The sequence below is a fragment of the Rhinopithecus roxellana genome, unplaced genomic scaffold (assembly GCF_007565055.1).
Source record: "Rhinopithecus roxellana isolate Shanxi Qingling unplaced genomic scaffold, ASM756505v1 contig5752, whole genome shotgun sequence".
Classification (NCBI taxonomy): domain Eukaryota; kingdom Metazoa; phylum Chordata; class Mammalia; order Primates; family Cercopithecidae; genus Rhinopithecus; species Rhinopithecus roxellana.
In genome coordinates this window covers 1-22,446 of record NW_022144281.1, presented here as the reverse complement: position 1 = coordinate 22,446, position 22,446 = coordinate 1, and the positions used below count along the sequence as shown (strand labels likewise).

The 22,446-nt window shown below is 54.6% G+C and overlaps 1 protein-coding gene across 1 annotated transcript in view; it reads right to left on the bottom strand.

Moving 5' to 3' along the window:
• LOC115896180 (neurexin-2-like) overlaps positions 1–14,737 on the bottom strand; it is a gene marked incomplete at both ends in the record, with an annotated part of 30,786 nt that extends 16,049 nt beyond the window's left edge. Inside the window, 6 exons of the mRNA XM_030926575.1 lie at positions 9,238–9,357; positions 9,753–9,926; positions 11,456–11,646; positions 12,266–12,647; positions 13,044–13,163; positions 14,711–14,737. Coding sequence (XP_030782435.1) covers positions 9,238–9,357; positions 9,753–9,926; positions 11,456–11,646; positions 12,266–12,647; positions 13,044–13,163; positions 14,711–14,737 — 1,014 coding nt within the window. The remainder of the gene's footprint in view (positions 1–9,237; positions 9,358–9,752; positions 9,927–11,455; positions 11,647–12,265; positions 12,648–13,043; positions 13,164–14,710) is intronic.
• Between the last annotated feature and the right edge of the window lie 7,709 nt (positions 14,738–22,446).

Here is a 22,446-nt window from a genome sequence, read left to right as displayed (position 1 = left end):
ACTCTAAATGTTCAAGAATCTTCCATGCAGTCCCACACACACCTGCATTCTAGAAAAAAACCAACCAACCATTAATAATGGTTAGCTAACCCAGACCCAAACAACATAATCATCCACGTAGAAAACCACCCATGCAGTGATGCCCCTGTGGTTAAAACTACATGTGCAGAACCTCTGCCTGCCTGTGTCCCTGCAGCATCCGAAGCCATGAAAGAAAACCTTCTGGAAGGTCTAGACTTGTGAGAGTATAAAACATCCTGCACAACCCAGAAAAGCCATGGCCCTAGTGCTCACAGCCCACCCCAGCACTTTGTACATGAACCTTTACATCCCAGACAGGCAGATCTCTACTGGTCCAGATCCCTGCGCTCAGCTGTCTCTTGATCTAGGATCCCAGAACACAGCCTTTCAATTGTTAACCCCCTGCTTGGCCATAAACCATCCAGTCAGAAATCCGAGTTAACACACCCTGTTCAGAATCAAAATAAATGCTAGCCCCCTTTATAAGCTGGGGTGATAAACCTGGAACCCATGGAAGCTACTGACTCAGAACTTAGCAGGGATTGACCATTCCATTCCTGGCCCAAGAGTACCAGAAATGAACATGGTGAGGTGGGAGGAACCTCAAGGACTCTGAAACCAGAATTGGGGATCCAGGACCAGGAGAGTGTCGCCCCTGGGCTCAGCTCAATTTTAGGACCCAGGTGTGCCAGCCCTCCCATGCCCCAGACAGATATCAGGTACAGGAGTGGCAATAGGTGTCTGGCAAATAAGGACATTATGTAACAGGAGGGGTTGGGGGGGATGGCAGGGTAAATGGGGGATGGTGTGAAGAGAAGAGAGGAGAGGACAGGTAGAAACACAGTGAGACCCCAAAAGAAGGTAAGTGGAGAAGCTGGTGCAGAAAGGAGAGAAGCTGCCTCCCACTGGGGATGCTAGGGAGACACTGGGCAGAGAGGAGGCCTGGCCTGGAAAGGCCTCTTGAGCTGGCCTGGTCCTCTAGCCAAGTGTAGGGTTCCACAAAGAGCCTGTCTTTTCACCTCTCCCACCATGGTTAATGGTTAATGGAAGCAAAGGTGGGGTTCAGCCAGGACAGGTGGCCTCATCCCTTCTCCTCCTTTCCTTGGGTCCTCGTCCTTCCTCTCAGCTGCCCCACCCTTCACAGGTTCCTCCCCCACACCTCCCACCCCCTTCTATCACCATCCTGGAGCACCCTCCAGATGAGTCCTTCTGTTTCCACTAGGCACTGGTTCCCTTTCTCCTTTGCGCAGCAAAGGGGTGGCTGTCTCCGAGGCAATCCCAAGGCCAACATTCCATACCCTGTCCCCCATACTCTTCTGGCCACTTTCATTCCCTCTGTCCAGCTTTTGCTCCTTCACAGAATCTTTCTTGGGCACTCTGGCTCCCAGGCCCTCCTTTCTACCTGCTCAGGTCCCTCAGCCAGTTCCTCTCTCCTACACCTTCCTCTTCCACACTCTCTTCATCCTACAAAATCCCCCAGTATCCCTGACTTCCTTTACCTGTCTCACTCCTTCATACTTTGTCTCACTGCCCAGAGACAGTCTCACTGCCCAGAGACTCATGGCCTATCTGGGTACCTTTGGGGGCAACACTGGGCCTTGAGGGAGCCAGAAGGAGACAATGAAAGAGTGAGGAAGGTAACAAAGAGCCAGGGAGTTCCTGGGGAGGGCAAGGGAGTTAAGGTCCAGGAGCAAGGGGTTGGGTGGGGTCATGGAAGAAGAGAAGGAAACTGAGGAGTGTTGCCTGAGAGGAGCCAGGTGGGACAGAGATAAGATGAGGCAAACTGTGTTGGGGATGAGAGAATAAAAGAATGGAGGAAAGAGTTTGAAGGAAGTGCTCCAGAGAAATTGGAATGAAGAGAAAACGGAAGCATGAAAAGGGAGATAAAGTAGGAGAAAAGGAAGAAGACCAGCAAATGAGCAGAAAGATTGGAGGTGATATGGTGGCACGATTGGGAAGCAAAGATGGACTGGCATGGAGCAAGAATGGGAAGGCAACCAGGGTCACAGATGGGAAGGGCGAAAAATACAGGAATGGAAGATGATGGAGGAACAAAAATGGAGTAAAGAATGAGAGGGGATGGAGAGACAGAAACAGGAAGTGATGAGGGTACAAGGATAGGAAGGGAGAGAAGTGCAGAAATGGGAGGCCACCTGGGTACAGAGAGAGAACTGATGAAGGCACAGCGATGAGAGGGAATGGGAGCATGGAGGTGTCAGAGAACCCCGATGGGAGGCGATGGACATGGAAGGTGAGGAGAGAGGGGCACAGAGGGGAGAGGACATGGATAGGAGGACAGATATGTGAGGTGTTAAGAGCACAGGGAAGGGATGAGATGGGATGGGATGGAGGCACAGAAATGGGAGGTGAGAGAGGTACAGAGATGGAGGTAATGGGGCTACCCTCTGAAAGGTAATGACAAGGTGCAGAGATGGGAAGTGACGAGTAGACTAAAATGGGAGGTGAGGAGGTCCCTGGGATGCAAGTGACAGAAGCTCTGAGATGGAATGTGGAGGGACTGAGGTGGAAAGTGATGGGCTGAAATGAGCTGAAATAAAATGTAAAGAGGGCCGGACGTAGAAGGTAATGGGGAGGACAGAGCTTGGGAGTGATGGGGGCACAGAGTATGGAGGACAGAGATGGAAGGTGACAGGTACAGAGGTGAGAAGAGATGACATGGAGAGAATCTTAGGGGTCTAAGATATGAAGTAATGGGTGGCCTGAGATGGGGCTGAGGAAGGATGGAAATGAGAAGGTGATGGGGTCTGAGAAGGAAGGTGAAGTTTTTCAATGGATGGTTATGAGGGGTAGAGATAGGAGGTGATTGTAAGTGGACAGTGATAGAGAACTGACACAGGAGGGGAAGCCTGGAAACAGGAGGTGCTGGGCCTACAGAAGTGAGATGCTGGGGGTCAGAGGTAGAGACAGAGCAGAGATGAGGGGACATGGAGGGGAGACACTGGAGATGAGGGGAATGAGGATGGGGGAATGGTGGGACAGTGGAGTGAGTTGGGAGGTAATGGAAGGCCAGTCATAAGAAAAGAAGGGAAGGTTGTTGGAGGGATGGAGGTAAAATAGAGACATACATGAAGAGGTCAAGGAGGAAGAGACATGTCAGAGGCAGAGATGACAGATGTGACAGAGATGGGAGGGAGGTGAAGGGGGAGAGATAACAGACCAGCAATGGAAGGGTGAGGGTGAGGCAGAGGTGGAGGCAAGACAGATGGAGAGATGATAAGGGGCCGAGATGGAGGAGGTGATGCGGAAGAGAAATGGAAGGCAGAGCTGCACGGAGAGGATGAAAGGACAGACAGGGCGGGGAGGGTAAGGAAGTAGAAGGAGATAATGAACCAGACCTAGGGGTAAGCAGGTTTAGGTGAGGCGAGGAAGCAAAGTGCTGAGGACAGAGATGAGGGTGATGGGGGAGAGGAGAGATGGAGGCAAGGGTGGGGCTGAGATGATGGGAGCTGGAGATTGGAGGTGAAGGGGCTCCAGGACGCAAAACGGCGTGCACAGCTGGGGTGGGGCACACGAGGGCCCGGCTGTGCACACGGGAAGCCCCCCCGCCCCCGGGGCCAACCGGGTGGCCGGCATCGACAGTGCCACTTACCGTGGCCGCCGCGGGTGAGGAAGGGCATGCGGTTGATGGCGATGGGCACGGTGCCGTGCTTGCTGTGGAAGTGGTGGACGTGGTGGGTGGTGCTGAGGCTGGAGGAGACCCGGGCCCCCTCGGCCGCCCCCAGCAGCAGCAGCAGCAGCAGCGGCAACAGCGGCAGCAGAGGTGGCGGCGGCGGCGGCGGTGGCGGCGGCGGCAGGGGCCCAGCCAGGGCGGGGGGGCGGCGCGGGCACCCCCCCGGCCCGCTCCCCCCGGGGGGCATTTCGGCCCGGGGGCGACCGCCTCACAGCCCCATGGCCGGGGGCGGGGACGCGGGGCTGCGCAGCCCCGCGAAGCCCCCCTCCGGCTCCGAGCTCCGGGAGCGGGGTAGGGATGAAGCGGAGGTAAACCAGGGCCCAAGCCTCGGTCCGGAGCCAATAAAATCAACTGGATCCCGCCGGGAAATCGGGGGTCCGCGGAGCGGCAACACCAAGGTCCAGGATGCCTGGGTCCATCGCGAAGAGCTAGGGGTCTCTCTGCATCCCGGCGGGGTCGGAGCGGCGCAGAGGGCCGTCAGAAACCCGGGGGAGCGCCCGGGGGAGGGGGCATGGTGCCGAGTGGAGAGGGAGGGGAGCGCGGGGGCCAAGCAAGGAGGGGAGAGCGAGGGAAATCCTGCGGAAAAACCGAGCCGGGGAGGAGGGCGGTGCGGGCTGGAGGAGAGAAGAGGGACAGAGGCCTGGTTCCCCCGAAAGCAAGAGACCGACGGCGACTAGGGCCGGCCGCGCTGCTGCTGCCGCTGCCGCCCGACGGAGGCCGGGGGAAAGGAGGGAGCGGCCGGGGGAAGGGGGCGGGAGAAGGGGGAAGGGAAGCAAATCCGGGTGAGGGGGGAATGAAGGGATAGGAGAGGAGGGGAGAGGAGAGGAGGGGAGCGGGGCTGAGCAGAGGAAAGGCGCGAGCCTGCGAGATTCCGGCGGAGAGATGGAGGCAGCGGAGTGTTGCTGCAGAGGCTGAGAGGGCTGGAAGGGAGAGGGAGGGAGGGAGAGAGGGAGAAAGAGAGGGAGGGAGGGAAGGAGGAGAGCGAAGAGGGGAGGGGAAGCGCGGGAGGAGGAGGGGGCAGGGCAGAGGGACCAGAGCGGCTCCCGATCTGCGGGCGGCGCTGGGCAGCTCCGCCGCGCGGCACCTGGCTAGCCCGCTCGTCGCTCGCCTCTCCTCTGCGCGCGCCCGCCCCTCCCCCGCGCCTGGACGCGCGCGCTCCTCCTGCACCCCCCTCCTCGAGAAGGGACCCTGCTGAATAATGGAACGGGATTGAGGCTAGCAAGAGAGACCACTTTCTTCCTCCCCACCCACCCCACCTGGATGAACCCCAATAATGCTCTCTGGCACAGCCTGCTGAGATGCCGCGGAGGCCACCTCTGCACGCACCCCTCAGAACGCACATGCACACTGAGATGTGTACCGGCTTGGGTATGGAAACATCCACGTGCCCATACGGGCACAGTGTGCGGGCAGGCACACAGACTCAGACACATACATGCATGCATGTGCTCACAAACATGGGCACACCAACTTACTCTCAGGGGAGCATGTGCGCATGCTCACAGGGCATACATGCGTGCACACACACCTTTGATCACAGGCCATGAATGACCAACATACACGCGAACACCCCTGCCCTCCAGGCTCGCCCTCCAAAATAGGGTCCACAGCATACAGTGCACCCAGAGCCTTCCAGGTACTCAGGAGTAAGACATGACACACCTCCCCACCACCTCCCCAAAAGGCTGCTCCCCCAGCCCCCTGCACAAGCCTCTCCTGGACTCCTCCAATCCTTCCTCGCCATTCCCACTGCCCCTCCCCTGGCTCCAACCTCTCTCTCCACGGTGGGGTCTAGAGGACACCTGCCCACGGAGTGTCCCACTTAGGACAAAACCCTTCCTGGGCCATGTATGTCAAGCTGAGGAAACCACTTCTCCTTCAGGATGCCCTCCAGTTGGGATCTGTCCCTTAAACTTTTGGACGCCTCTGGAAAGCACCTGTGGCCCCAGAGGTAAGCACAGAGAGACTCCTTTCCAGTCACCCGGTATGCACCAACCTGCTCGGACAGCGGAGAGGGTGGGAAGGCAGAGGGTAGAGGAGAAGGGAAAGGAGAGAGGTGGAGAGGGCACCTGGGGGAGCTGAAGAAACAGTGCAGCAGAGTGAGGAGGAGGGCTGGGTAAGGAAAGGACAGGAGGCAGGGGTGGGTGAAGTGAGAAAGGGGAGGGGCTGGAGAGAGCTGGCTCCTGTTTATTGATTCTGAACTCCATTTGGGAGCAAAAACTGTCACCACGGGCCCCATGTGCCACCCTCAGTTCCAGGATGCAGTCAGGACCCAGGACATCTCCCCAGTGCTGCTGCCAGTCCTCCACCCCTACTACATGCCAGGGCTAGATTTGGCCCCCAGGCCTTTAGAAGTGAAGAAAGTGGTCCTCAGAGGCACCCAGAGGAGGCTTCTGGTGGTGCAGTGCTGGAGGAGAGACTGCAGGCCAGGAGCAGGGCTGGGGCCCCCTGCTCCTGGTCCTCCTGACCTCTCTATCCCGTTCTTGGGCCCCTGGATCTGGAATACAGACTGACACAGCTCTGAGCAGGCAGAAAATTTATGGTCCCACAGGGAGGGAGGGAGGAGCTGGTGTCGAGAGGAGAGGAAGGGAAACCGCCTAGAGGCCAATCAATACCAGTGAGTGGGAACTGGAGAAAGATGGGGGTGGAGGGCAAGGTTGAGAAGGGAGGGGGAGACATAGAGGGTAAAAAAGAAGGGAGAGACAGAGGTGTGCAAGAGATCAATAGAGGCTGCAGAGATGAACGGAGACAGGGAGGCAGAGATGGTAAGGAACTGACTGCCGAGAGAGGCAGGAGACAGGCTCTGAAAGACAGAGGAGCAAGCAGGCCTGATGGGAACACCTCAGTCCCAAATCTCAGCCCGGGGAAGTGTCTCCTTTTAGCCACCCTTTCTTATTTCATATTCTCTTTTTCATTCACTGTCTACTTTCCTCCATCATATCTTTTCTCTCTTGTCTTCCCAGAGGAGATACTCATAAGCCTTAAAGGGACACAAAGTTCCCTGCACCCCCAGGAGTAGCCCCCATGTCACAAATGGAGAAATTGAGGTGGTAAGTGGGGAAAAGTTGTTTTGCAGGTGTGACCTCTCCTCACCCTAGTCTCTTCCCCACCAGAGAGCTCCACCCCCCAGCCCCACCCTTCGGAGGACAGGACCTGCTCCTTCCACCGTTGCCATTTCCACCCTCCTTCCTCTCTTGAGACCAAGGCCTGCCTGTGCCCCCAGGGCCTCCCGGGGTAAAGGCAGAGCTAACTGAACAAGTCTCTCTGCTGGGTTCCAGCTTGACCTTAAATATCACAGGGCCCCAAGAAGACGTGCCATAGAAAGAACATGAAAAACCAGAGACAAGTGAGGAAGGAGGAGTAGCCCTGGGAGAAGAGAGGATTGGGCCCCACTCCCAAGATTCCTGCCCTGCCCTCCAGGGGCGGAGATCTCAGCATTACCCCAGAGCCAGAGCTCAGAGCAGCAACACACTGAGCCCTGTGTGGCCCCCAGGTTGCACCCACCTTGTCTTAGCTCCACAGCTTTGCAGAGGCCAGTACTTGGGGATGGTGATGCCTCCCAAGATGCGCCCTGCTCCCCAGCCCCAACTCTCCCTCCCTCCCACCAGCCTGGAACCCAAAGAAGTTGCTCTTCCCATCCCTGCTGAAAGGTGGCACAACCCCCACTTCCCATCCATCTTATGCCCCCTTTTCAGAAGGCTCCACTGTGTGGGAGTGAAGCAGTGGCGACGGGCAGCAGCGCTTCGTGATCCTGATTTCTTCCACCCCAGGCAAGAAGTGCCCACCATGGGTACCACCACCACTCCCCTGGGGACTAAATGAGCAGGAGGAAGCGACAAACAGGCACACCCAAGTTCCAGCCGAGCTCTACCATCGACCCGCTACGACTTGGGGTGAGTAACTGCCTCTTAGTGAGGCCTGGGTTTCCTTATCAGTTAAACACAAAGCCCACTGCCTTCTCTGAAGATCAAATTAAAAGGGCTTTGTAAGCTGCAAAACATGAAACTATTAGTGGGGACTGTTACTATTAAGCAATGAAGTTACCATCATCTCCAGATCTGTGCAAAGCTGAGTTAGCTGGAGGGGAAGAGGTCCAGCCACAGTTAGGTCTCTATGCCTTGGCATTCAGGGCTGGAACACCCTCAACTGGCCATTGTCTGGAGGCTTTGGAAGGCACAGAGAGCAGCAGGTCAGGTGAGGAAAATCTTAGGGGACAGAGTGGGGATGTGGTGGTACCCAAGGGCTGGACATGCCTAAGAACACAAGGAAAGCACTGAGGGAGATGGGGTAGACATTTTTTCAAAAGAGGATAGAAAAACTAACACCACCCAAGAGCCCCTGGACCCAGAAGGTTTCTCCGGTAAGAAACTCAGGACTCATGCCCAGGTGACGAAGGTCCAGCAGTGGTATGGAGGCAAAGGCACTGACGGGTCTCACCCCAAATCTGCTATGAACTACTTCCAGAAATCGACCGTCCCTCTCCAGTCGTATTCCATGTCTGTAAAATGGAGACGTTCCATTGTGTGTGTGTGTGTGTGTGTGTGTGTGTGTGTGTGTGTGTGTGTGTGTGTTTCTTCCCAGGCAGCTGACTTTTCTGCTTGGTCTCTCAGCAGGACCCCAGGGAAGATGATTCAAGCGATGCTGAGGAGGCTGCACTCTGCCCACCCACTCCAGCCCAATCATCCAAGGGAAACGCCAAAGCTACCCCACAGAGTAGAAGGTTGCCTCTCCGCCATTCCTGCCTCAGCTGCCCTCCCTCTGCAGGGCTCTAACCAGCTGCCGGCCACCAACCGCTAGGGACTGGGAGCTGCTGCTGAACCTGCCCTCTCGGGGAGGGGCCTCAAACAGAATGCAAGTTGGCAAGCAAATGTCCAGCCTGGGAGGAAAAGAACCAAGCGAAGACAGTAGGGAGTGACCTTGTGGCTCAAGGGGACAAACTGCAGCTGGGATGCTTGGGGAAGAAAGAGGAGCCCATTCCAGGCAAACCAGCTGTCCAGCAGCCTAGCCTCCTGGGAGCCTCCAAAGCCTGTCCTCTGGGGTGTGGTCCTGCTCTCAGCAGGAAATAACAGATTCCCATTTCATGCCCTGAGGGCATCAAAGGGGGTGCAGGTTGTTAACAGCGCCCCTCCCTGTGCAATAGGGTGTCTGTGTGAGATACAAGTATATGTAAGGCCATCACCAAAACCACACAGGACAGCAGCAAGTTCACCCCACTGAGGCCAACACCTTTGGTTCTGGGTGAAGGGAGCAGGGTCCCATCAGCTGAGAACAAGGAGGAGAGGCCATCTATCAGTGGGCCCCTCCAGAGCTTCAGGCAGCAGCAATCCTGCACAGTCCCAGGAGAAAGCCCCTATGAGGGGACAGCAGGCCGCAGCTCCCCTGGGACTCTGCAGACAAGGGATGAGAAGGAAGCAAGCAGCACAGCTCCTGAGTGCTCAGAGGCCCTCTTTCCTCCCTGGCAGCCCCTACAGCTGGGAATGGACCCTGGTCTCCCCAAACTGTCCCCAGCCCTCCCAGGCACTCACGATCATTGCAGACAGGGCCTCCATAGGAAGTCATGGTGCAGTCGCAGGTGAAGCCATCCCACTGCTGCAAGCAGACGCCCTGGTTGGCACAGGACTCTTCAGTGCAGGTGGTGCTGGGGCCTGGAAGGGGCAGGAGAAAGGAACACCCCTGGCTCAGCCAAGCCCCCTCTCTCCCCAGGAGGTGTGGAAGCTTCAGAGTCAGGCAGAGAGGTCCTACTCTGAGCTCTGCCTGGCTGAAAGGGCCAAGTACCGATGAGACGGATTGGGACGGGCGGGTCAGGTCTGCGACGCTTGGCCTTGGACTGTGACAAGGGGCCAGGGTGTGAGACAACAGGGAGGGCAAGTGACTCTTCACACACCTGTATCCCTGCCCCAGAACTGTGGGGGCAAGCTCCCATAAGGCCTGAGAAGGAAGGCCCCTTTGCAGAGCAGAGGCTACCTGCCCTGGTCTGCCTCTGCAGCTGGCCATCCTGTAGCCAGTAGGGCCACGCCTCACTCCTCCACCCTCCACTCACCATCACAGCCCCTCTCCACCTGCCCAATGCGGTGCAGGGCGTCAGCGATGAGGTCTGGGAGGCGTCCGTTGAGGTCCACTGAGGCCAGGCAGCCCTGAAAGCCATCCCGGGAGGCCACCAGCTTGGGCAGGTTGCTGAACATATTCTTGCTCAGACCGCCAATGTACAACTCCCCTGCAAAGGGAGTGGGGTCAACCAAGACATCCAGGTTCCCATTCCCTTCCCAAGACAACGGCATCTGGCTGTCAGGTCCTCCCAGCCCTCTTGGGCTCTCTGTGTTCCATCCCAGATTCCAGGTCCCTAACAGAGATCCAGAGACCTGCACAACCCACACCCCCCGACACCTCTTCCTTCTCCACTTTGCCATCTGCCTGCCCCCCTCCCAGAGAAGCCCAGATGCCTGCGAGAGTGGGGGCTGGGGGACAGCTGGAGGAACCTGCTCTGTGCTCTCTCCCACACATTTGATTCCAGTTCCGGCCCGTAATCAGGGCCTTTCATAGATGCGCAGCCTGATTCCCTCCACCCCCATTCCCTCCCTCCCAAAGTTTCCCATTCCCAGAACTCCTTCAAGCCTTCCCCAACTCTTGGGCTGTCTCCTACTGAGTTCAAAGCCCAGCTCCCTTCCCCCAACAACTAGGGCTTGGCCTTGGGACTCTGGGAAGTTCTCTGCAACACCTGATCCCCTGCCATAGAGCCTAACCCCTGGAATCCCTGGAAGCCCTGGCCAGCCCACAGCCGAGCTTCAGTCAAGACACTAGTCAGTCTGCTGCCCTGGCCACAGGCTCAGTTCAACACAAGACCCGCCAAGATAACCCCCGGGTTTGCTGGCACTTTGGATTCTCTGTGACACATCGCCCCCTTCTGAGAGCAAGGGGAATTCACAGCACTATGTTGGGAGATCTGATAGATCTCAGATTTGGGGGAGTGGGGCAGTCAATTCCACGGTCTCTGAGGACTCTCCCCAAGCTTTGACAGTTTGAGTCAGGCTGATGCCCAGGGGTTCCTGTGGGGCTGAGGGCTGCTTTGGGCATGTGCAAGAAGGTAGATCACATTGCCCTCAGTAGGCTCTGGAGAAGCTGCATCTTTCCTGTTCCAATGCTCAGGCCTTAGCTCACCCTCCTCTTCCCTGATCTCTCAGTTCACCCATTCTGGGGGCAGTCAATGACCGCTTCAATGACCACTGAAGAGGCCCTGGGGAATGTGGCACCCCGATGTGACCGTGGGCACACCAGGGAAGCCTAGGTCCAAAATATCCCTAAGCTAGCCCAGCCAATGCCCAAAACAGGTGACTCGGGGACTCTAGCTCCTGCTACGTCCTCCGCCCCATATCATCTACCTCACCCAGGAGGATGCTAAGCTCCCTATTCTCACTCCAGCCCTCAACCAACATAGGCTTCTCAACCTTGGATGCCCAGGAGGTCCTTGGAGGGCCTGGGCTACCTACTCCTAGCTCTGAAATGAGGCCACCAAGCACCCTGTGAGATGCATCCTGCAACCATTCAGTGGTGAGATGCAGACTCGCAAGAGAGCCGAGCAGAACTTGGACAGGAAAATGTCAGGCTGGACATAGTGGAAACAGGGAAAGAGAGATAGAAACTAGGGGCAGGGAACCGAGGGAAGCAGCGTCCCAGGAATGGGTACTCTCACTGGGGTGAGGGGTATCTGGGCTAGGGCCAGGCCTTTTCCAGAGGCCCCAGCCCCACCTTTGAGATCGAGGTTTCGGGCGCCATTGGAGTGCTGCGTGACAGTGCGGGAGTCAATCTTGAGCGTGTGCACGTTGCCTGGGTCCCTGGACACCACCACGTTGTGCCACTGGTTGTCATTGACTGGTTTGTCTGAGTTCCCCTTCATCAAGGACGGGCCATTCCCCAGGTCAAACACGTAGTGGATGTACCTGCCCCACAGTAGGGAGGAGACATGGGGTCAGGGTGGGGGTGATGCTGGGAAGGTGGGGTGATGAGAAGCTATGGCTGGCAGGGGTCCTAGGTGCCATGGAAAGAAGGGATTGGGAGGGAGACCCCAGAGGAGAGGGACCAAAACCAATAGCAAGAGTGCTATGGTGTGAGGTCCTGTCATGGGGAGAATGTAAGGAAGGAGGGCCACCAAGGAGCTGGCTCTTATGACACAAGCTCAGAAGAGGAGCTAGAGGGGAGAGGTGTGTGGGCCAGCAGGGTCCTCTGGAGGCAGGGACTGGGCTGCTCTGGGGTGGGGTCCCCTCAGGCAACAGAGGGGCAAGACTGACTTCTGCCTGTAGAGAAGATGGCAGTGGACAGAGAACAGATATAACTGGGAACTCTGGCAAGGAAGCAGCTGGGGAGTCAGCAGAGTGGAAGAGGGTGTGCTTCTCCATCTTGGCTGAAGAGGGAGCCTCTCGACTTATGGTTGGGGACCTGAATCTTGACTTGTGATCTCGGGGGATTGGACACCTCAGCCAGTAGCTGGGGGATCTGTATGTGGTTCAGCAGGGGGAGGGGGCCACTTCCTTGACAGCAGTGCAATGCCCAGCCCCTCACCCCTTGACCAGCTCGATGACAATGAAGTCATTGCCGTTGCCCGAGTTGAACAGGAGAAGCCCATCAGGGGCCGTGGTCTTGAACTGGAAGAAGAGGTGCATGGAAGCATAGGCTTGGAGTGTAGCAAGGGCCAGGTAGCTGCTGCGACTCTTGAAAGTGACGGGATCGGCCACGATGGCACGCAGGCCAAAGCGAGCATTGAGCTCGCAGTAGGTGATGTCACCATCCTTGCACTGGTCCATGTAGGGCTGGCCGTTGAACACCAGCCCACTCAGGTGCCCGATGAAGTTGGAGGGCACCACGGAGATAAACCGCCGCTCCGTCATGATGCCCGTCTCAATGTTGTGGAACTCCAGCCGAGTATGGGCTCCTGCCATCTGTCCTGCTCAGGACAGGAGACCAAGATGAGGGGGACAGCTTTGGGGCAGGGCTGGGGCTTGGGTTCCCAGGAGCCCCCCCTCCACAGGAGGGCCACCCATGAGTGACATCAGCAGAGATGTCCTCAGCTAGGCACTAGCAGTCAGCACAGCTCCAAGAGGAGTGGCAGGACTCGCCAGTCAAGAGCCAACAGGCTGCCAGGGGAATGCTGCCTGCAGGGAGTTGAAATCGTTCCTGGGGTCCAGATGCCCATAACATTCACCCCGAAGGAGAAATGGCAGAGGCAGCTCGCTAGAACACTGCCCTAGGAACGGCAGCCCAAGCAGTGGTCACCAAGTACAACAGGGCCAAGCATAGGTCACTGGAGCTGTGTCCACCTCCCTGGGCCCAGACCACCTACCCTCCACAGTCACGTTGTCCACAGACAGCTGCAGGCTCTTGCCACGCCGGACCACCCTCACTGTGTGCCACTCATTGTCATTGAGCTTGTGCCCCGCAAACAGCGTCTCGGGGCCTTTACCTGCGGCACCAAGGGGGGAGTGAGTAGGGCACCTATACATGCTCACAGCTGACTTCCTATATCACCTTGGACACACAGCCTCCCCACCTCCACACATGCCACATATGAACACATACATGACCAATGGCTCATATTTGGCCATACAACACACTCATGAATACAAGTACACACACTCAGGGCCTCCCATCACAGCTGGAGTCCATGCACACGCAGAGCTTTTATATCCCAGTCATACATCCACTCTCAGGACTGCCCTTTGTGTGACTTCAGAAGGTGCCATGCACATAGAATATTAAGTGAATGGTGCCTCTAGAGTTGTACCCTGAGGCCCTGCACACAGACACCCACAGCTATGACCAACATACTCTTCCTCCAGATTGGTAAGGGCCTTCAGTGAGTGTGGCCAGAAGCTGTATTCCCAGTGTATAAACACAGACCTAAAACTTTCAAAACTTCACAGTACCCAAATGTAAATGCGAGCCCACAGCTTCAGCCTCCATACCAGCTCCTCCATCTACAATGGGACCCAATGGGACCTTTCTACATACACATGCCTGGTTAACGTCACACACCAGCTCACACCACCATATTTACTGCCCATAAATATGCAGGATGGCCAGAGAGGGGAAGGTTCTGTTTCTTAGGAATTATGGCCATTTACTCAAGATCAGGCTTATCAGCTTCCAGAGTCTAAAACAAAACATACTTATCTTTCAAATGCTGCTGGACTTTGTAGCACTCCCTGGTCATCCCCGGGCCCCCCAGTGCTCACTCCAGCACGCACACAGCATGCCACGCACACATGAAGAGCAGGGTGCCCGTGCCCAGCACACACAGTCTCTGTCCCTGGGCCTACCACGTGCATGTGCTCGCCCACGTGACCCCAAGCCACACCATGCAGAAACACCCTGAGACAGAGCATTGAGCCCAGGCGCACTGGGATGCCTGGAGATGTCCACCTGCTCACTCTCCATCTCACCCCTGCTGAGAGCCCTCACTGTCACCACAGAAAGAGCCCCCATTTGGCAGAAATTCACCCCAGTTGACACAGGAGCTGAGGAGAGCGCCCTTCCCACTCTCATCCTCTTTCCCGCATACCTCGCCTTCCCCCTTGTGGCCAACTCTGGAGATGCAGCAGCTTATTCCAGCCCCTCTTAGGCTCCTTGCCTGCCAGCCCTTAGGACCTCAGAGCATCCTGCCACAGGTGCTACCCAAGTCTCTGCCCCAGCCCTTGATTTCCACCTCCTCCCCACCCTCCTGCTGACTTGGGCAAAGGGTGTTCTTGTCTCTCCCTTCCTAGACCCAGTGAACATCCTGACTGCAGGCCCTCCCCCAGCTCTCCTTGGCTCTTCTTCATTTGGTCCCTCCTGCCTTCCACAATCACCCAACTCCACCCCTCTGCCTGCACCCCTCCCCACACCCAAGGCCCAACCGCCACTCGAGCCAACAATCACAACTTCTCTTCCTCCCGGCCTCCCTCCCTAAATCCCAGTGTCTAGCATCCCAGTCCCCTTGGGTCTCTGCAGAAGAAGAGGGAAGCCACTTACTGGGTGCGCAGCCGACGCGCAGGCAGTCTGGGGGGCCATGGGGCGGGCAGAGGGGAAGGGGAGACAAAAGGTAAAACAAGTTTTTTTTTTACATCCTTCACAGGGAGGGGTGTCTGCGGGCGGGGTTCCCCCCAGGGCCACTTTCCGGGGACCACGCGTGCCCAGGTGCCCTTTTCCCTTCCTCAGTTGGACCCCTGTCCCTCCTGCCCCCAAGAGGGCTCCAACCCTCCCCAGAGCTGGAAGGCAGGGCAGTCAGATGATGGGAAAAGGGCTTGTGTCCCCTTCTTACAGGGGACCAACCTCTAGTGTCTGAGGGAGACGGGCACCTTGGGAATCCCAGTCGTACAGGGGATCAATGGGGGCTGAGGGCTTGACCAATCCCACATCTCCCCTGTCTTTGGGAGGGAGATGGATAGGGAGAGCCAGAGTCCTGCATCCCCTGCTCTGGGACAACTCCCTCCTCAGAGTCCAGGTGTGACTTGTCACTCCCTGTTCCCCTCTGGACTCTGAGCTAAATGGAGGGGTCTGCCCCAGGGCCCCCTTCCCGAGGCCATACACCTCCCAAAGCCCCAGGGGCTAGTACCACCCCTACAGGAACCTTCCTCCCACCCCTTCCTATCGTGGGATATGCCAGGCTGCCACTGGGGATGGATCAGGGGAGTCCTTTACCCTGAAGAGGACCTAATATTAACCTGCTTTCCTAGTCAGAGGAGCCAAGGCGACACAGATGGAGACAGTGCAGCCCCCAAAATATGACTTCTCTGAGAACAAAAAGCAGTTGGGGACAAGTAGCCACCATAAGCAAAGTTTCCTGCCCCTGCTCCAGTCCTTGCATTGCTATCCTCTGATTTCAGGACTGGGAAGGCCCCATGTGGTCAGAAAGCACGTGTCTACACAGAGCCAGCAGCCCAGGGCCCTGAAGCCTCTGGCGATCCCTCTGGTTAGACACATCACCCAAAGGTGGGAGCCAGTCATGTCTTGCAAAGGAAATAGTAGACCAGGGTCCTATGAATTCCAGATTTAAGGCCCTCAGGATCCCTGCACCACTCCATCAAACCCCAAGCCTGACTCAGCCCAAGGGAGGGGGCTGGCTGGAACTGCAGAAATCCTTTACTGGGAATCAGGGGAGCTGGGTCCTCATCTCCACCCTAACACTCACTAACTCACCGTGTGACCCTGGGCAAAGTACTTCTCTCCATGCCTCAGCTTCTCTCCACGTGAGCTGAGGGAATGGATAACAGTAGGATCCTGAGCAGGAAGTAGGCAGCAGGTGGACACTGGGTTGGCTTTGCCTTTCAGAGAAGGGCAGTCTCCTGCCCCTCAATTGACAGACCCAATACCCTGGCCTCCTGTCACTCCACCCCAAACAGGCTCTGCCTACCCACAGCCCAGGAAGCAAAGGGGGTGAGCAGCTGGCATCCCCTGGGCCCCTGAAGGTTCCTGCAGTGGAGGTAAACTGAGGCCCCTGTGGCTTTGAGGGCCACGGCCCTTCGGCAGTACAGCTGAGCTCCACACGCGTTGTCAACCGCAGCAGAAGAGTGGAGGCGAGCAGCCAGGACCCTGGGCCAGAGCCTGGCACCAAGGGAGGAGCAGAGGAGCAGAGAAAGGTCAAAGGGCAGACACAGAGGGAAGTGAGAAGTCTCAGTGAGAGGAAGGAGGTAGAGAGAGTACAGAGAGAAAAGAGGAAGAAAATGGAGCAGAGGAAGGAGCAGCTGCACAGAGGGGACAGGGGAGGCTGGACAGAAGAGGAAGGGGAGGACTGTCAGGGTGAGGTGGAAAGGTGCCAGGCCCTGGAGTCAGGTCACGGTACCCTCTCGGGGCCGGCAGAGTCTTCACCAATGAAGGTCCAAAAAAGAAAAAAAGGAGGCTGGACGGGCAAGCAGGTCCCCTACTGGGGAAAAGGCCCAAAGAAGGAGCTTGATTCTTCCCCTTCCCCAGCAAAGGAGCACCAGGAATGGGGGGTCCATCTGTCCAGGGAAGAGGTGTCAGCTCCAGGCCTGCCCCTGCAGAGACTCCACCCTCAGAAGCACAGGCTCCAGTAGGGTTTGCAAGAGCAAATGACTTGAAGATAGGCCACCCAGAGGGAAGCCAGCCCCATCCAGAAGAAAGCCAGAGACTGAGAGCAAGCAGGAGAAAACCCAGTCCCTTCAACATACACATTCACCAAAGTTCAGGGGGGCACTAACTAGTAACCTGTTAACTAATGACCTGTGCCTCAAGTGCAGGGAATAGGCAGAAGTGAGTGGTCTTGGTGGCACAGACCCACAAAGGCCCTGGCTGGACACAGAGAGCAGGGTCCTAGTATGAACATGTGCTAGGGAGGTGAGACAAAGCAGTCTGCATGGAAAGGAACTCAGGGGAAAAGAACACCAGCTTCCCAGCCCTGCCTCACCTGGGTTCCTTCCCCGCCCAGGCCCTATGGGTTGGAGAGAGTGGGCCCAAGGCTCCCAGGCATCTGTCTCAGAAGTGACATCACAGAGTGGCAGCATGCACTCTGTCATAGCCCTCCTTCAGAGGCTGGCTACCGGCAGCTCCCCTGATAATTATTGACCAGCCTCAGGTGGAAAGGCAATGCACCCTCCCATGACCCAGGGATTAAAGGGCTTTGGGATACAGTGTGTATTTAGCCTGATTAAAACATGAACGAGAGTAGATTTCTCTGTTTGATTCTGGGGGCAGAACTAATGGGAATTTCACAACAAGTGGGAATTTCAGAAGGGCAGGATGACACTAAGAAAGAACCACTCAATGATCAGAATGTCCATCTTGGAGGTGGGAGGTAGAAGGCCTCCTACTGGTGGGGAGTGCATGGGTGATTCACGGGGTGGGAAGGGATGTTGAAGGAGGTAACCCCCTTGCAACTCAGAGATTCTTTAATTACACCACACCCTTCATGTCAGCTGCACTGACAGTTGGGACCCCAGGGGCACACCTAGTAGAGGACAGTGCCCAGCCTGGCCTGTCCTCTCCTCCCCTCCAGGGAGGGACCCAGGCCGTGCTGGGATAGGGCAAAGAATCCAGGGGACTCCACCATCCTCTAGGGACAGAGATCAACTTCCCAACTCAGCAGCTGCAGACAGCAGAGCTCAAGGAACTTGTTCAGTGTTTGCAAACATAGTGGGGGCTGAGGAGCTGCAGCAGGAGGCATGATAAGTTCCTTAGGATCCTCTGCCTGGAAAGAGGCAGCAGTGCCTTTTTGGCCCTCTCTTATCTAGCAAATATCCCATCTCTTGAGGCTAGCACTTAGCAATCCCACCAAGTGGTCACCCGCAGCCTCCGCTCCCTCTTCAGGCCCAGCCCGGGGTCTGTTTCAATCCACTGAGTGCCTGTGGAGCTGCAGAGATGCCTCCTGGAGCAATAGCTTCCCTCTCTACAGGATAAGATCATGAGGCCAGAGACCAAGCCTCACCAGGCTTCTCTCTGTTCCCCAGTAGACAGTCCAGCCCAGGCCTGGGGCCTTGGTGTTGCTGCCGGTCTGTGAGGCCCTGCAAGTCCTGGGGAGTAAGCAATGGGGGACAGGAATGGGGCTCTTGAAGTGATTCACGAGGGCCAGGAGGCTGAAGGAGGTGATGCCTTGCGGCTCAGAGATTCTTTACACTGCACTCTTCATATCAGCTGCACTGACAGCTGGGACCCCATGGCACACCTAGTAGAGGACAACTCTAGTCTGTCCATGCTATGTGGAAGTGGCTCCCAGGCCTGGCTCCAAACTCAGGTCTCTATTCCAATACGGTTTTCCTTCAAGAAGGCTGGGTGGGTCTCAACTATGGGCCTTGAATCTGCACAATGGTTTCAATGGTTTCATTCCCATTCTTCCATCTGAGCCTCAAAAGCACCACAGACGTAGGCAGAGTGAAGATTCTTATCTCCATTTTAAAGATTAAAAAGAGAGAGAGAGAGAGACTCAGAGATGGGAAATGACTTACTCAACAGTAAAAGATACCAAGGTTAGGCCCCAAGTGTTCTGGCCCTGAGCCCAGAACTCTTCCCATCCCAACCCAAGGCTTGGTGGCTGGGTAGGGACCACCTGCATGTCCACAGTGCCTACACAGGAGGAATCTGTAGACAGATGCGTTTGCACCAAGCTTTTGGTCATGGATTGTCAGGAGCCATGCTAGACATGGCATCTCAGCTCATACGTGTCTACAGATGGGGGCAGGGGCACAGCCAGGGGTAAGAAATGGGTGGGAGGACAGTCCTATTCTGTCAGTCTGGGAAGCCTATTCTTAACATGATGTGTCTTCCAAGAGGCCACCTTGTTCTCTGACTTCTGAGCACTTATGTGGCACAGACAGAAAAGTGCGCCCATGGAGAGGAGAGGGTAGGTCCCAAGGGCCCACAGGATAGGTTTTCCTGACCAAGGACATTGTTTCCTGTCTAATCTTAAAAGACACGAGCTTCTTCCCAGGGGTCTAAGACCATCCAAATAAGCAAAACGCATCTGCCTTCCCTGCAAATCCAAGGCCCCAGATTTTTCCTGCTGTGTCCCCAGCAAGCACAGAGACATGTGCTTCGATGCAGACAACACACACATGCCTAGGCAAAGTGGGGGGAACTCACACTGGATACACAGATCTGGGCAGACTTGGAAGTACAGAGCCACTTATGGGGTTCTTGGCTGGGGTCATCCTCTTGTGACAGTTTCAGGGATGCAAGGAGCATTGTGCAGACTTGTGGAGCATTGACTAGAGTGTCTCCCAGCCTGCTTTCCCCTGCAGAGCTGCTGCACACCACCTGCTCTACAGGCTGTGATTGTGGTTAGAAACAGAGCTGAGGGGAACCCTTTAAACAACTCTGAGGCCCTGGCCACCTGCACATCTCCCCACCTCCAGTCCCCACCTCTCTCAGCAAATCTTTGTCCTAGGAATACAAAGGCCAGGTGGCCAAAAGGGGAAAAGGAAAGAACATAGTATAAATATACAAGGCAATGGGTCCCCCAAAGGCCACAGTCTGTCCCACAAATGCCCTGGAGACCAATGTTAGGATGAGACTCCAGATAAGTATTTAAAAGTTCAAAGTTCGGCCGAGCACAGTGGCTCACACCTGTAACCCCAGCACTTGGAAAGCCGAGGCGGGTGGATCACGAGGCCAGGAGTTCAAGACCAGCCTGGCCAAGATGGTGAAACCCCGTCTCTACTAAAAATACAAAAATTAGCCAGGCGTGGTGGTGGGCACCTGTAATCCCAGCACTTGGGAGGCTGAAGGGGAGAATGGCGTGAACCCAGGAGGCAGAGCTGCAGTGAGCCGCGATTGTGCCACTGCACTCCAGCCTGGGCAACAGAGCAAGACTCCATCTCAAAAAAAAAAAAAAAGAAAGAAAGAAAGAAAGAAACACCCACCCACAAGTCAATTAAGTAGTAAATCTGGAAATTTACCATTAAGATGAAAAGTCACAAGAAAATAGGATTGTGGTAGGCAAAATTCAAAGATGTGCCTCAGGACTACTGGCCCTTGGTTATTCAATAAAATGCAAATCTAGGTACTGCTATAAAGAGATTTTACAGATGTAAATGAAATCCCAAATCAGCAGTCCTCAAGATATGGAAATTTTTGAAGTGGGACATTTAAAAGGACCAATTACACGAATCCTTTAAAAACAGAGAGTTTTCTCTGGCTGGTTGTAGAAGAGGAAATCAGAGAGATTTTAAGTGTTCAAGGGATTCAATTTGAAAGAGGTTTTCCCTGGCTGGATAAAAGGGATGTGGGTGATTCCCAAAAGCTGAGAGGTGTCCCTGGCCAACAACTAGCAAGAAACTGGGGATTTAGCTCTATAACCATAAGAAATTGAATTCTTCAAACAATCTAAATGAGCTTGGAAGTAAAATAACCCCAAGACCCTACAGATAAGAGCCCAACCGAGCTGAAACCATGACTTGGGCCTTGTGAGAATCTCAACTGATAACACAGTTGAGCCCATTTGGACTTCCGACCCACAAAACTGAAAGATAATACATAGGTGTTACATCAAACCATTAGGCTTGTTATAATTTGTTACATAGCAACAAGAATGAATTCAATAATTTTGCTGTAGGATAAAGCAAATTATTGAATTGTATTCTATTTTTGTGTGTGTGTGTGTGTGACGGAGTCTCGCTCTGTCACCCAGGCTGGAGTGCAATGATGCGATCTTGGCTCACTGCAACCTTCGCCTCCCAGGTACACGCCATTCTTCTGCCTCAGCCTCCCGAGTTGCTGGGACTACAGACACCCGCCACCACGCCTGGCTAATTTTTTGTATTTTTAGTAGAGACAGTTTCACTGTGTTAGCCAGGATGGTCTGGATCTTCTGACCTCGTGATCTACCCGCCTTGGTCTCCCAAAGTGCTGGGATTACAGGCGTGAACCACCGCGCCCGGCCTCTATTCTTCATTTTTACAACATACATTCATTCCAGTTCTGCAGCTTGAGAGCTGGAGAAATCTCTTCTACTTTTAGTGGCATTAAGTTAAACCATCAAGAGACAGAGGATGGGTGCCTATTTATAAATGAAGATTTACAGTAAAATGCAGAACTGACTGATTTTCCAGGTGACTATGTATCTTTAAAAATTAATGTCATCTTGAACATTGCTCATCATCATGTTTATTTTATATAGACAGAAGATAATTGTTTAAGATAGTTGATGGATTTGAGTCTTAAATAAGTAAAAAGCACATGTTCTCACACTGTAATAATTTTAATCTGTCAGGAAAAAAAGCAAAGCCTTAGAAACAAGTCAAAAAGTAACTAGTTAAAATTAAAAAATCCCAATTTAGATTCTGTCAACCATAACAAGCAGTTTATTTTATTTCTCTGAGGACAAGGATTATTAGAGATGGAAAAAAAGTACAATAATGGCTGTAGAAGTGGAGAGACCAGGCATCGTCAGCTGGCTCCTCCCTCATTTATCAACTGAACGCTCTACCTCCTCACTGACCGTTGAGCCTCAACACAAGGTGGTTGTGGCAGTGATCAATGTTATTTCATCAAGCACTTAGAATAATGACAAATATTATTAGATACCCAGTAACGACAAATATTGTTAGATACCCAGTAAATGTTTATTCTCACCCTTCTGAACTATCCACCAGTTAGTTGGGAATGCTGCCTCCCCATGCCTGATGTTCCTTTCCTATGATGGCGACTCAGTTAATTTCAGAGCCCTGGTATGCTCAGCTTAGCACCTCCCTTCTTCCTCCCCTAGAGGTCAACTTAGCTCCTGGGGGGAAAAGACTTATCCCAGTGCAGCTTTGCCTGCACCTGGTTCTGAGGCTCAGAATTAGGACAGACTTCATGTTGAGTCCTCCAACCAAAGGTGACATTTCAGACTAATCTTTAATGCTGTATTTTATGTCATTACTTGTTCAGAACCAAGATGGGAAACAGTGTGCTAGTTACTGAGGCTTGTTTTCTGAGCCCCCAGTAACATGCCTCAAGAACCTCCGATTCATCCCGCTTTCATTTTGACATACAGGCTTGAGCTACCAAAAACAGGCTTTCTGACTCTGGAACATGTCCTTTAATGAATGCCCTTCCTATTTACAAATCTCTCCGGGAAATTGCACTAATGCAGTTTTTCAGCCTGACAAACTCAACCCACTTGGGAGCTTTCTATCCCAGAGATAAATGAGAGGTAAACTTAATTAAATGTTTGTGGAGTACTGCCCCCCCCCCAAAAAAGTGTCACTTTAAACAATCCATTACAAAACCAACAACTGTATTTATCTCTAAATACATTCATGTTTGGAAAATTCCCC